This window comes from Esox lucius, chromosome 19 (assembly GCF_011004845.1).
Source record: "Esox lucius isolate fEsoLuc1 chromosome 19, fEsoLuc1.pri, whole genome shotgun sequence".
In the NCBI taxonomy this organism is placed as follows: domain Eukaryota; kingdom Metazoa; phylum Chordata; class Actinopteri; order Esociformes; family Esocidae; genus Esox; species Esox lucius.
In genome coordinates this window covers 22211826-22227145 of record NC_047587.1, presented here as the reverse complement: position 1 = coordinate 22227145, position 15320 = coordinate 22211826, and the positions used below count along the sequence as shown (strand labels likewise).

The 15320-nt window shown below is 40.7% G+C and overlaps 1 protein-coding gene across 1 annotated transcript; it reads left to right on the top strand.

The window, feature by feature from the left end:
- Positions 1–322: 322 nt before the first annotated feature.
- On the top strand, positions 323–15278 carry idh2 (isocitrate dehydrogenase (NADP(+)) 2). The gene is given in 11 exon segments (NM_001303972.1): positions 323–480; positions 11204–11295; positions 12162–12327; positions 12475–12635; positions 12734–12877; positions 13343–13479; positions 13604–13755; positions 13884–13996; positions 14299–14396; positions 14659–14751; positions 14904–15278. Coding segments are annotated over 11 exon segments (1356 nt in total). The 5' UTR covers positions 323–365; the 3' UTR covers positions 14989–15278.
- Positions 15279–15320: the final 42 nt, after the last annotated feature.

Below are 15320 nucleotides of genomic sequence, written 5' to 3'. Positions count from 1 at the left end.
TTTGTCATTGTGAAATGATGTCCTGTTGAAGGAAATTTACAGTTTTTAGACTAATATCCTATCTCTCTACAAGGCTTTTCGTGACGAATAACTTAGCAACTATGTGGCATATCATGACAACCTGAATGCGATTGGTCATCCATGTGCAGGGCAGGAGCGTTTTGTTGTCATTATTTTAATTATCCTGTCATTCCTATCTCCTTTTTTATATAAGGTCTCTGATGTAACTCCCTCACTTTTGACGTAGAGTCGAGCGTGTTGTCCGGGGAGGTGCTTTGTATATTGCTATGCGCGGCAGTTTATTTCTCCCCTTTTCGCTCAGAGTTTCTCGGATATCAGCTGCTAGCTAGTATATTGGGCAAGCCATGGCTGGATACTTGAAGGTCCTCAGCTCTCTTTCTAGGTCGGCAGCCACTTTCTCCAAAAGCCCTGCCGTGCTCGCGCCAGTTTCAACATGCCCGAGTTTGCAGCAGAGGAACTGTGAGTGGTACTTGTTTTGTTTGATGGTTAAATGTAATAACGGTTTCTATGATAATATACCATATTAATCAATTGGCTAGCTAACCTATTACAGTAAATTAATAGAAAGACCCACATATGTTCAGTAAATGAAACTAACTATCATAGAATTTACTTTTTTTGCGAAGCCAGTTTTCTGCCTCACGAGTCATGTAGAAACCGGTATTTTATGAAATTAGGGATGGTCGGCAAATTTCTTTGTCTGTTGGTCTACATTGTGGATACATAAATGTTGGCGTATAGAGTTAATCTGCCGTTAAACCTAATAACTGAGATTAGTTAAATGGCCTAGTATATCTGCTCCAAATAATAAAATGTTAAATTTGTTAGATTTGACACACAAGCAATGCAGTAGGGCTTTACTTTTATGTAATATATGCTTATTATATATATATATATATATATATATATATATATATATATATATATATATATATATATATATATATATATATATATATATATATATATATATATTGGGGGGGGTGGAAAGTGGGTGAAAGTATAAACATGTTACTCAAAGAAATACTGAATATTCACTGAGACAGCTGTTTAGAAAAGTGCACATCTCTGTTCTCTAATTATGAACTACTGTATTTTCTTTTGCAAATAAACTTTTCCCAAGGTCAGCCTGGGATAAGGCTCTGAAACAGTCAGAAATGGCTGCCACAAGCTTTACATTTACCTCTAATAAGTGCCCTTTTCTGCAGCTGCTTATAACATGGCTAACTGGTTTAATCAGTGTATCTAGAAATCCTCTTGAATGTTTAACTTGTGTTGAAAAACTAATTTGCTTCCTCTTTTGACCTCCCAAATAACTTTCCATATGCCCCAATGACTTAAAATCCAAATGTTGATTGTGTTTACACTGTTACTGTAGGGCCTATAATACCAGGCCCCCAGGTCAATTCAAGGGTATTCTACTTGCTGTTCTGGCTGTACACGTGCACATTTTGAACAGCTGTCTCTGAAGCCTGATTGGGTCATTTAGCTGTCACTGATAGGGTTTTGTAAGGAATAAATGAAATCGGGGCTGTAATTCAATCTCCAATATTTTTGGGAATGAGAGCTACCATAAAGAGAGCTTAAAGCCAGGTACTAATTATTTTTAGCTTGAATATCGGCATATTCTTCTTTTCTTCCCTGCAACTTTTCACTTGATACTACAGCCCAATCTTCACATTCAATATAGGCTTCATGGCAACATGTGTTCATAAACAACTCTGAAATCATTAGTGAGTCAAACAAAATCATTTTTGATCCCCCAATTATTTTAAATTCTAGTTTTGATTTCTAGTTGTCTAGAATTACTTTTTTAAGTTCATTAATGTTCTCTTATGCAAATTGCAATTATTAAAGTGAGAGAGAAAGATGAGATTTTTTTAAGTGTAATTACCCTTTTAATAGTGCATCTGGGCCATAAAATTGTGTATTTAAGTCTTTACTCTGGAAGCTTACGGTGACTCATACCTGATTTTTACCTCATATCTGTTTCAAATCAAACATTTTCCCCTGCTGTCTGAACCGAAGAAAACCTTATGGAACGGGATATGTTAAGGCATGTTTTAAACCAAAGTCTTATTTGGTAGTCCAATACAACTTCATATCTGGCGATGTGATTTGAAGTTTATAGTTTTTTCCCTATTGGGTAAAGATATTATATAAAATATGTGAAACGTCTGGACTGGTCTTAATGGGTACCATAATGCTTTATACGTAACCTACTCAATAGGTGCCCTACTCGGCCAGGTACAGCAATGTCATTGTTGCGTTGGTAGTTGCTGGGAACATGCAGCATCTGAGTGTTAGTTGTTGTGAGATGGGTTTATGAAAGTTTGTGGCAGAACATATGAAAATTGAGTGTAGGCTACCTTCAGAGTTTTTAAGGGAGCTTTTCATCGATGGTTGGCGAGCTACTGGTAGTGACCTCTTTGAAAGCCCTGATCTATATTTATTGAAGACTGTCACCCTGTTAGATAACCTTTTAGTTGTAATAACAGTCATGAACATAAATGGCTGATTAAAGCAATCACCGGCCACACTTCTGTTAAAGTTTAATAGTGATGGATGGAAACTTTTTCAAGAGGGGGTTGTAAACAACACTTAACTAACTTAAGCTCTAACTAATCTGCAGTATACAGGGCGTTCCAAACTTTTTGTCTGAACATTACTTCCAACATGCCTCCAGTGTTTTTGGATGGTTACTTGGGCAGTTGTTGAGACTGAATTTGTCTGTTGTTGAAAACGCGTTCGGATACTGCAAGTTTTGCTAATTTGCTAGCTAGCATTAAAAATGTTTGCACCAAATGGTAAGCTACAATGGTACATTCTGAAAGACTAGGATTTATTTGCCTGTGCATTTCGTTATAATGTTCATTATTTTTAATAGGGCTGTATATTTTATACAGTAATTTAAAAGCGTTGCTAAAGTATACAATTCATGATTTTGAGTTTTTTTTTTATAATAACGAATTCTTTGGTCAGCTACACAAGAGTTGGCAGCGTAGCTTGTGATCGACTTGTCGCAGATGCCTGATGTAGTTGCTAGGGACTTGCTTGAGGTCTAGCTCTACAGCAAGTAGTCATCCACGTCTTTCTTGTGGAAATCTGAAAACATAGGTTTTAAAATCAGGAGATTGTTATGAAGATCGTTATCGACCCAGAATTTTCATATCGGTGCGCCCCAAGATAAAAAAAATACTGTATGTCGCCACTGCTCGGCACAAGTAGCCTACGCATAGTGAAGTACACATTTGTGATGGATGGATGGACAATGCACAACCATCAGAGTTCTTTTTGCACAGATCTGAGTCTGTAAGGGGACTTAAACTTTCCATCACTAGTGGGCACGTCTTCGCCAACATCACCCAGTATCAGTATCCCCGGAGCAACATGTAAACACAAAGAAACAACAAAACCTAATCTTTCCAGTGCATTCAAACAGCTTTTAGAAATCATGCTATGTTTACATATTACACTTTATTTTACATTGTGCTTTCATTAGGCATTATAATATAATTTTCCTGGATTAGCAAATGTACTATATCTTTTGTGAAATGAGCTAAGAACCGATCTTCAGTAATAGTTCACAGTACGTTTTTGCGCTTTTCGAAAACATACTAAATCATGATCCTCATACTGCAATATGTACTGTACCATGGGATAGATCACGGTCATCATATCAGTAGACATTTTGTGGCTTTACTACCCAGACAATCTGAAGAATTGGCCCAAGCGTGGACGCGCCTCACTCAGTCACTGTGTAGACTGCTTGTAAAGTAGCTAAAGGAAAAGCAAGGTACATTGCTGCGACTCCATTTTAATTTAATTTTAAACCTGCTTGCATAGCAAAGCGTTGTTGACCTTTAAAAGCTAAGCAGTCCTTGACTACTCAAATTTCTTTGTGTGTTATTAAAGCATGCATTGTGTTACAGACTTTATTTTCAGATAAGACCTTATAGTTGTTTGTTCATTAAATAATGTTCGTCCCATTAAATGTTTTGAGGTTGTATGTATAACATTCTTTGCATACTCTATAAATAAAATCACTATTGCACCTCAGTTAGCCATGAATTTCCATGTTTGAAAGCAAATGGTGATCAAATTGATGATCTAAGGCAACTGACTGCACATAACAGTGCGTGATTGTTGTTGGCATGTTTTTGCATCACAGCACAACTTTCTCAACCAGTGGGCAAAAATAGCAGAATTCTTCTTTAAGCCATCTACAGATCCCAGTTAGTAAAAGCATCTTCAAATCCGTTACTTAAATAATGACCTTTAACTACCCCCAGCCCTAGACACTCTGGATTGTATTTGACCTTTCCTTCTTGGCCAGACAGATTTAGGGGATTCTGTAATACAACCAATTATCAGCTTTTTACTCACATGTCGTACCCATGATGCATTGTACTGAGACACAGTTCAGACTGCAACTAAAATAACAGATGGGGTAAATCTGGGGAATCTCATTCAGATAAAAGGTTTTGCTGAGTCCTCTTTGACCCAGAAACCATGATAGTAATGGGGAAAAGTGTGAATTGGTTGTAGGTGGTTCATCCAACCTTAGTTCTTTGTGGGATATCTTTTTTAATTCTCTGCAACACTGGGTAAGATGTTGGACAGGGATGTCTTGTGGTAAGTCGGGCACCTGGATTCTCAATTGTGGTTGATGGCTCGAGAATGGTCTAGTGAAGTATGTATTGGTGAATACTTCCTGCTTATCTGAACAGTGTGATAAGAAGCAGAGCAACTTAGTAATATGTGGTTTGGCGGAGACTCCACTCGATCTTCAACTCTCCTGATCTTGCTGACAGGAGAGAGCGGGTGCAAGAGTATGAGTTTCCAACAGCTGGACAAATTGGATTTCTGTTTTCTTTATGGTCTGTGTGAGTCTTTCTTTGTGTTTGTGATCTGTTTTACTGCATTCAGTCAGAACTACTGCTAAACATCTTTATTGACTTTTGACCAAGGAATGTAGGGTTGAAGCTAACCGACATGCAGCCGAAAGCAATAGGTGAAACAGCCATATACTAGTGCTTGGAATTGCAATGGACTTTGCAGTACAGTGTTATCACAATATTTAAAGGCCGATTTGACATATTGCAATTCTGTATTGTGGATGGTTCAGGGGAAAGAACAACCACAAACTCAAATACAGTGCCCCCATAAGTTTTGAGATGGTGAAGTCCAAAATAGCTTTTTTGCTGTATGCCCATGGCATATGGAAAATACGATTTTAAATGGAATATGAGGCAGTAGAGACTGTCACCTTTTATTCATGGCTGTTTCAACCCGTTTTACCATGTAACAATAAAAGCACTGTCAGAGTTTTAGCCCCTTATTTCATGCAAACATAAGAATTGAGCCAATTCAACTTAATGTAAATGTAAGAAGCATGAAAGCTAGTATTTTGTCATAAATCCCTTGTATGCAAAAACAGCAGTGAGTCTGCAACCCATTGACCCACATCATCAAACTCTTGATATCATCCTTTCAGATGCTTTGCCAAGCCTTTGCTGCAGCCATTAAGAGCTGTTGCTTGTTTTATTTTCCTGTTTTCCTTGTTTTCCTCTTCAGCAAGTGAAAAGCATGCTTAGTTGTATTGAAATCAGGGGATTGACTTGGAAAGTCAAAAACGTTCCACATTTTTTAACTCTTTGGTTGCATTGGCAGTGAGTTATGGGTCATTGTGCTGTAGAGCCGTCCAATGACTCTGGAGGCATTTACTTGTATGTTCACCTTTGTGTTACCTGTACATAAACATCTGTTCCAAAACACTACTTTTAGGCAAATTCTAATCTGGCCATTTCGTTTTTGGGGCTAATCAGAGGTTTGCATCTTGCACTGGAGCTTTTTTTAATTCTGCAGCCCAAGTGTTCTGGAGGTTATTGGAGATTTCAATGATGTTTTAGTGTTGTTTTTCACAGCTCTTATTTTTTAAAATATTTTTTTAATATTCAACAGCTGTTTTCTATTGTGAATTTTTGTTTGACCAATAGGTTTCTTCTGGCTGGAAATGACAAACAAGTGACAAAACATGGTAAGACATTGTGCTGGAGATACAAATGTACAACGTAACTACAGTTCTTAATTTCTTTCCGGAGCTGTATTTCTATTTTCCCACATTGTTACAAAAAATGCCATGTCCAACATTATTCATGCCCCTTGAAATTATTGCAATTTTCTGAGAAAATGCAGGTTTCTATACCATTTACGATGGTCTTGTAATTTCCCCCATGAGAGAGCATTCTAATCACCTATAAATTGAGAACAGCTGAACAGCAGTAGTTCTCTAGTCAGTCAGTCAACTGCAAGTAATGGCTAAAACCATATTTTTTTTTGTCATTTGTGTCTCCAGCACAATGTCTTACTGTGTTTTGTCACTTGTTTATGTCATTTCTGGCCAGAGGATACCTATTGGTCAAATACAAATTCACTATAGTTCAAGATTTGGCATGGGTATGAATATTCTTGGGCTTAACTGTATATACCAGAATTAATTGCGGTTCCCCAATTTGGTATTTGTTTCATTTATCATGTAGACAATCATTATTTCACTATGTTCTATCAAATCGCCTTAGTGGGGGGAGAGCAATAACCAGATTACACTGCGCTCCCCGAGTGAGAGAGTTGTGTAGAGAGCTTACGTAAATTATGTAGCGGTGTTCAAGTAATTCACATAAGGTGTGTAGAATCCCAGTGGGGTAGTAGAACATGTTTAACTAGGGCATGAAAGAGAAAGCAGTGAACAGGTCATTCCAGAGTCATCTCTCCTGGTCATCAGCTGTTTAAAAGTATTCAGACCCCACAGCCTTTTTCTAAAATGGATTAAAAAAATTATAATCTGTCTACACAGTACCCCATAATGACAGCAAAAAACTGATTGAAAAAATGTAAACTGGAATATGAGATATACATACAGTCTTCAGTCCCTTTGTTATGACACTTGAAATTGAGCTCAGATGCATCCTGTTTCTATTCATCAGCCTTGGGTTGTTGCTGCAAGTTGATTGGACATGATTTGGAAAGGCACACACCTCTCTGTAAGAGGTCCCACAGCTGACAGAGAATGTCAGAAAAAAACAAGGCATGAGGTTGAAGGATTTGTCTGTGTAGCTCAAAGACATGATTGTCTCTTCCCCTCAGATCTGGGGAAGTATACCAAAAAATGTCTGCCACATTAAAGGGCCCCAAGAACACAGTGGCCTTCATCATTCTTAAATGGAAGAAGTTTGGAACCAACAACACTCCTTTTAGAGCTGGCTGCCTGGTCAAACTGTGCAATAGGGAGAGAAAGCCTCAGTCAGAGAGATGTATGCCTCCAGAGGGCGTGTGTGGAGATGGGAGACACTTCCAGAAGGACAACCAGCTCTGCAGCACTGCTCTTATTGTCTTAGTCAGAGAGATGTATGCCTCCAGAGGGCGTGTGTGGAGATGGGAGACGCTTCCAGAAGGACAACCAGCTCTGCAGCACTGCTCTTATTGATGCATTTTATTGTGGTAGCCCATTTACTTACAAATATCTTACTGATTATTTGCTTTGCTGTATTGACACAGGATTAGTGGTTCATATTTTTAATTACGATGATATCCGTGCAATAAATCTATGTACACAACTGTCTGATGAGTTTATTCAAATATTCAGGTAATGTCACAAACCAGCGATGGTCAAAATTGGACAAACTTTCTGCAACTCTTCTTTCCATGTTTTTTCCACTGCCCTTGTGCAGTAGTGCGTGTATTACTTTTTGGAAGCCAAGTGTAGGCCTACCTTTTTAAAATATACACTGGTCAAAAGAATTAAGGGAACATGTAATCATTACAGTATAACACCAAGTCAATTAAACTTCAGGGATATCAATCTGTCCAGTTAGGAAGCGTTAGTGATTGTGGGGCAAATGAAAGTGACAACAGGTACACTGGAGAGGCACCAGCAAAATGACCTCCAGTGGGCTACTAGTGTTCATGTTTCTCACCAAACTGTCAGAAACAGACACCATGAGTGTGGCATGAGGGCCCAACATCCTCTAGTGGGACCTGTGCTCACAGCCCAGCGCCGTGCAGCTCAATTGGCATTTGCCAGAGAACACCAGAATTGGCAAGTCTGCCATTGGCCCCCAGTTCTCTTCACAGATGAGAGCTGGTTCACACTGCAACATCATCCAGCATCACCGGTTAAGGCTGTGGGTCAGTGATGGTCTGGGGAGATATATACTTGGAGGGTTGCACAGACCTCCACGTGCTAGCCAACGGTACCCTGACTGCTGTTAGGTACCGGGATGAAATCCTCCGACCCATTGTTAGACCCTACGCTGGTGCAGTGGGCCCTGGGTTCCTCCTGGTGCAGGACAATCCCCGGCCTCATGTGGCAGGAGTGTGTAGGCAGTTCCTGGATGACGAAAGCATTGATGCCACTGACTTGCCCTCACGTTCCCCAGACCTGAATCCAATTGAGAACCTCTGGGGCATTATATATCGGTGCATCCAATGCTGTTAAGTAGCGCCCCAGATTGTCCTGGAGCTCACTTATGCCCTGATGCAGGTCTGAGAGGAGATCCCCTAGGACACCATCTGCCATCTCATCAGGAGCAGGCCCAGACATTGTCTCCTGGTGCACCTGATGCCCAGACAACTTCTGGGAGTGCATACAGGCATGTGGGGACCATACACACTGCTGAGTCACATTATGAGTTTGAATAGCCTGTGATTTCAATAGTTTGCTTTGATTTTCGATGTGAGTTTCAATCCAGTCCTCAATCTTTGATTTTGGTTTCCGTTGACTGTAGTTACGTAATTTTGTACTCAACGAATTACACAATGTGTTTTAAGAGCTCCCTTAATTTTTTTGAGCAGTGTATATATTTTAAGGAATGGATAAATTCACTGATCAGCCATAACATTATGACCACCTGCCTAATATTGTGTAGGTCCCCCTTTTGGCACCAAAACAGCCCTGACCCATCGAGGCATGGACTCCACTAGACCTCTGAAGGTGTGCTGTGGTATCTGGCACCAAGACGTTAACAGCAGATCCTTTAAGTGCTGTAAGTTGCGAGGTGGGGCCTTCATGGATCAGACCTGTTTGTCCAGCACATCCCACAGATGCTAAATTGGATTGAGATCTAGGTAATTTGGAGGCCAAGTCAACACCTTGTTGTTGTGTTCCTCAAACCATTCCTAAACCATTTTTGCTTTGAGGCAGGGTGCGGTAGGTGGTACATGTCAAAATAACATCCACATAAATAGCAGGACCCAAGGTTTCCCAGCAGAACATTGCCCAAAGCATCAAACTGCCTCCGCTGGCTTACCTCCTTCGCATAGTGCATCCTGGTGCCATGTGTTCTCCAGGTAAGCGACACACACGCACCCGGCCTGCCACGTGATGTAAAAGAAAACATGTTTCATCAGAACAGGCCACCTTCTTCCATTTCTCCGTGGTCCAGTTCTGATGCTCACATGCTCATTGTAGGTGCTTTCGGCAGTGGACAGCAGTCAGCGTGGGCACCCTGAATGGCCTGCGGCTACGCAATCCCATACGCAACAAACTGCGATGCACTCTTTGTTCTGACACCTTTCTATCAGTACCAGCACTAACCTCTTCAACAATTTGAGCTACAGTAGCTCGTTTGTTGGATCGGACCACACGGGCCAGCCTTTGCTCCCCATGTGCATCAATGAGCCTAGGCCAACCATGACCCTGTCGCCGGTTCACCACTTTTGTTTCCTTGGACCACTTTTGATAGGTACTTACCAGATTGGGAACACCCCACAAGGGCTGCAGTTTTGGAGATGCTCTGACCCAGTCGTCATCACAATTTGGCTCAGTCATCATCACAATTTGGTCAAAGTCACTCAGATCCTTATGCTTGCCCATTTTTCCTGCTTCTAACACATCAACTTTGAGGACAGAATGTTCTCTTGCTGCCTAATATATCCCACCCACTGACAGGTGCCATGATAACGAGATTATCAGTGTTATTCACTTCACCTGTCAGTGGTCATAATGTTACGGCTGATCGGTGTATTTTCTAAGGGTGTTGACTTGGCTTTGATTAGCTAACTACTATTTTTAGGGCTGTGTGTGTGGATTTGCTTGTTCAGGAAGTAGCCTGCAACCCTAGGTTACGCACTATTTTAATCATATTGTAAAAGCCTTTTCTCCGTTTAGTATGTAGTCAGCCATCTCTCTTATTTTATCTTTAAGAACGTAATTGCCAATGCCAACGGATTTTAGCAAAGCAATAATGACTGCGGTGGTGATGGGTCTTCCGGCAAACAATGATTTTTTTAGAACTGTTCTTTGGTGAACCAAACTGCATCTGTGACCGTTCCAAAGCCGCAGGAAATAGGGTTATTGCAGAGCCCCCTGTTGTAGCCAGTCAGCACCCTCTGACCAGAGACTGCATGTCACTTATCGCTTTGGATTGTCCACTTACCCCTTGATGGAAAGAATTCTACATAGAAATTAACTATTTTCTAATTAATATATTGAAACTGTTTTGTCACAACGTTTTTCGTCTGTTAGTTGGTCATTCAACCATCTACCAGTCTCATGTTTTTCATTTTCTGTCACAGACCTAGTTTATCCATACGAATAAACACTATTCTTAGATGTCCTGGTTAGCAGTGGAAGCATAGACTTGGCAGGAACGCCAGAAAGTCACTTGATTCTTTGCACCTCCCCCTTTCCACTCGCCCTCCATGGAAGGCTTTAGCTGGGAGAGTGGGTGAGGACGTCTCCTCCCAAGGCTTCTCAAAGGCAAGGTGGTAGCCTTTTTTTTTTATTGTGAATCACTAGTCTGGTGAAGTAGAGGGCATTGCAGCTACAGATGAAGAGAAATAAAACTGTTGTCAATGTTATTTATTGATGGGCATTAAGAGTACTGAATATGTAACTAGTTGGTGATATGAATCCATGGACTACAAATTAGATTGCAGGCTCTTTGAAGGATGAAGTGACTTTCCCCCAAAGCCTATTCAGAGAATGTTCAACGTGGATGTAGACACCATATTAAAGACAATGTGACTACATGTGGGTAATAAGCCATTAAGACAGTGGCTAAGGTTCCTTACCAATGTTTGTAAATACAATAGGCCATGATTGGATAACCAGGCTTGTTCCTCTGGGATTAAAAAAGCCTTATCCATAAATGTATGTGTACTGTGTTTTTATTTTGGATAGATGGAGACAAGCGCATCAAGGTGTCCCAGCCCGTAGTGGAGATGGACGGAGATGAGATGACCAGGATCATCTGGGAGTTCATCAAAGAGAAGGTTGGGCTCTGGAGACTGTCTGGGAGTGGGGGAGGGGGACTACATTGGTTTCAGTCTGTCGGCCTCGGGGGAGGACAGGCTCGCTCTCTGACTAGTCTATTTTTACACATCTGACTGACATACACATTGGGAGGGAGGGTGAGAAAGGAGTGAGTGAGTAAGAGTGTGTATGTGTCTGGGTGATCTGGGGGAGGGGTTTTTGTGAGGTTTCACTCATTCTCACTGTTTGCTTGCCTCCAGAGAGAGCAGATGGTGTTTTGTTGGCTCAGCCTTCATAGAGTCATGGGAGAAAAATTCTGTTTTCTGACAATAAACATCATGTTTAATATGTTGGCCTATTGTCCCTTCTAAAAACAATGATATCACACCATGCCTGAATGCAGATTATTACCGATCATTAGAAGTCAGGCTATTTGTCATATTCATTCATTGTTTCGGTTTATAGAGGTTGTTTTCAGTATTGAGCTGTTGTATTGGTTATTTTCTTCTCTTCCATACTTACAACTATGACCAAGAAGGAGTTATTGGGACAAAAAAATTCCATAAAACCTACTTTTTGCAGAAAAAGACAATACTCAATGTAGTGTTACAGAAATTGTGTTGACATTATAGTATAGTCACTTTTGCTCAATTTATGAAGGTAGACAATATATTTCTTTGATTTCTTTATTTAGTTGAGTATCTATACCGAAGGTCTTGAATCCTAGACGTGTACAGTTTCTGTAGTCGTCTGGTCTCCAGCATACTTGAGGTTAACTTTTTTGTGAGGCAGCTTGTTAGTTTCCTTGACAATGTACAGTACATTTAGAGCAGAACAATGGAAATACAGAATTAGCTCTGATTCCTCTGTTACTCTTCTCCTGTAGCTGATCCTGTCCAATGTAGATGTGGAGCTGAAGTACTACGATCTGGGTCTGCCATACCGTGACCAAACTAATGATCAGGTCACCATCGACTCAGCCCTGGCTACCCAGAAGTACCATGTAGCTGTTAAATGTGCTACCATCACTCCAGATGAAGCCAGAGTAGAAGGTATTTCAATACCTTCAGCAATGTTGTTTATAATTCTTTCTGCGGGGGAAGCTAAATCCTTGTCCTAAGCCTTCTCATGGGTCATTTGGCTACAGTTTAAGTGTTGCTGTATGACTGTTGTTGGAAGAGCTATGTTTCTGTAATCAGAGTTCAAACTGAAGAAGATGTGGAAGAGCCCGAACGGAACCATCAGGAACATCCTGGGTGGCACAGTCTTCCGTGAGCCCATCATCTGCAAGAACATTCCCAGGCTTGTTCCAGGTTGGACGCAGCCCATCACAATCGGCAGACACGCTTTTGGTGATCAGGTCTGCTTCTTCTCAGTTAGAAATGCTAGCTGTTGAAATCATTATTTTTGTTTCCTTTATCTTCAATGTGTGATAAGGAATGAGGTATTGTTTTCCAGTATAGAGCAACCGACTTCGTTGTCAACCAACCAGGCACATTCAAGATGGTCTTCTCCCCCACTGATGGGAGCAAAGGCCAGGAGTGGGAGGTCTACAACTTCCCCGGTGGTGGCTGTGGAATGGGAATGTACAACACAGATGAAGTGAGTTCAGCGGTGCATCCCCCACTTGATGGGATAGTTTACAAACCTAGATGTATTTTTATTTTTTATTTCTGATATTACAAATCTCAAAATGTCCACATGACAGCAGCTTTTTAGCACTTTCAGTGTAAAGCAAAAACTGGATTATTGTCATTGAATGATACTTTTTTTAAATCTCTTAAATATTGTTTTATTATGTTTTATTCTACATGAGATCTGTGTTGCAAGGATTGAGTTCACCTACTGTAAACATGGCTTACCATTGTTTGTTTACTATCAAGAGCTGGGGTCAGTTTGATTTGACAACACCAGAGGTGACATGGTGGACTTTCAACTTGTCCAGTGGACCTACAAGTGTGAAGTGGGGACAATCAGGGGTTAACAACTAGAAGGTTGTTAACCCTTGTATTGCAGTTTATATGACCTACACTAGTGGTATCTTATGTACACTTTCTACTCCCCCAGTCTATTTCAGGCTTTGCACACAGCTGCTTTCAGTATGCCATTGGAAAGAAGTGGCCCCTATACCTGAGCACCAAGAACACCATTCTCAAAGCCTATGATGGCAGATTCAAGGACATCTTTGAGGAAATCTTTCAGGCGTTAGTATTTGTCTCTTTCTGGTTTCTTTAGCCTGACACCGGAATTAGGGAGTCAAATATTGTTCATGTTTCCTTCTGGTAACTCTGCACTGCACCCACACTACTGTATTGTTTGTTACCATAGGAACTATAAGCCAGAGTTTGACAAGCTGAAGATCTGGTATGAGCACAGGCTCATTGATGACATGGTTGCCCAGGTGTTGAAGTCTGATGGCGCCTTTGTGTGGGCCTGCAAGAACTACGATGGGGACGTCCAGTCTGACATCCTGGCTCAGGGTGAGGGATTAGGACATCTACACCATTGAAATGACATCAGTTATGAGAGTTGTTTGCTGCCGGGATGAAAGTAATCCTGTAACGTGTTGGACTATGGGTGGCTAACTTACTGTATGGATTCTTTACAGGTTTTGGCTCTTTGGGCCTGATGACGTCGGTGCTGGTGTGTCCCGATGGAAAGACCATTGAGGCCGAGGCTGCGCACGGCACAGTGACTAGACACTACCGTGAGCACCAGAAGGTTAGAATCATCCTCCATTTCAACCTTAGAGCTATATTTAAAGAAATATAAATCCTTCTGCACGATGCCGGTCAAGGAGTGAAATTAGTGGCCCAAGGATGAATGTCGGTCTGCCTGTTTTGATTTGTGCATGAACAGGGCCATCTTGTGGTGGTTAATATAATGGCTGAATCATTTCATTGGATGGAGAATGAAAACCATAAATATCCATCGGCAGATGATATGAGTCATGTTGTAGCCACTTTTACACAATCAGTATGTATATTTCCAGTGTTAAAACACAACCGTTCTGCATCCACCAGGGAAACCCAACTAGCACCAACCCCATTGCCAGCATCTTTGCTTGGACCAGAGGGCTTGAGCATCGGGGTAAACTTGATGGCAACCCCGACCTGATCAAGTAAGAAATTAATTCAGCTTCATTCAGTTTCTTTTAAACCTACAGTATATTTCCGGTAGATTTGTTAATTTACAGATTGCCATGTTTGGTGCTAACTGAACATAGCCCCCACAAACTATGCAGGAAATTCATTTTCTGTCATACAAACAGCAGTTGTTCTGAATTTGTCCTATTCAGTTACTGTTCGTAGTCAAGTGAGTGTCTTTATGTGCACTGGCCAATTCTTCTGGCAATTACTAAGTGTTGTGATGCTAATCTGCAGGTTTGCTCTGACTCTGGAGAGGGTGTGCGTAGAGACTGTTGAGAGTGGTGTCATGACTAAGGACCTTGCCGGCTGTATTCATGGACTTTCTAAGTGAGCTCATTACTATTGAATAGATCAAATTATTGCTTTAATGTTTATTACTGCAAATATAATTTGGTGTGATAATTTGTTGCAGCATTTTTGCCAAGTTATGTAAGTGACTGTACATATTGAATAACTTCTGTTTTGTCCTGCATCTGCAGGTGCAAGCTAAATGAGCATTATGTCAACACTGAAGACTTTCTGGATGCCATCAAGAAAAACCTTGACAAAGCTTTGGGCAAGTGAAGGACTTAAAGTACAAGTACAGCTAGATCTTTGTCCTTCAGTTTTTTTACCTCATTTTTAACTTAGGTCAAGAAAACCACATGCAAATTGTCTGTAGGAAGAATGAATATGTAGGGAATTAGCTATGTAGTGTGCCAGGTTTGGTAATTCTATAATGGAGAGCTGTCCTTCACCCTTCTATCCTCTTGTCTCCAAGGTTCTATTTTTGTAATGTGAAGTACTGTATTCAGATATCTTGGAAGAATCAACTTGAAGGCCATGTCAATATTTGCTAATAAATCTTCCTTGTTTGAACCTGCGTTTTTATTTTGCTTCTATTGTCATTTTGTAAG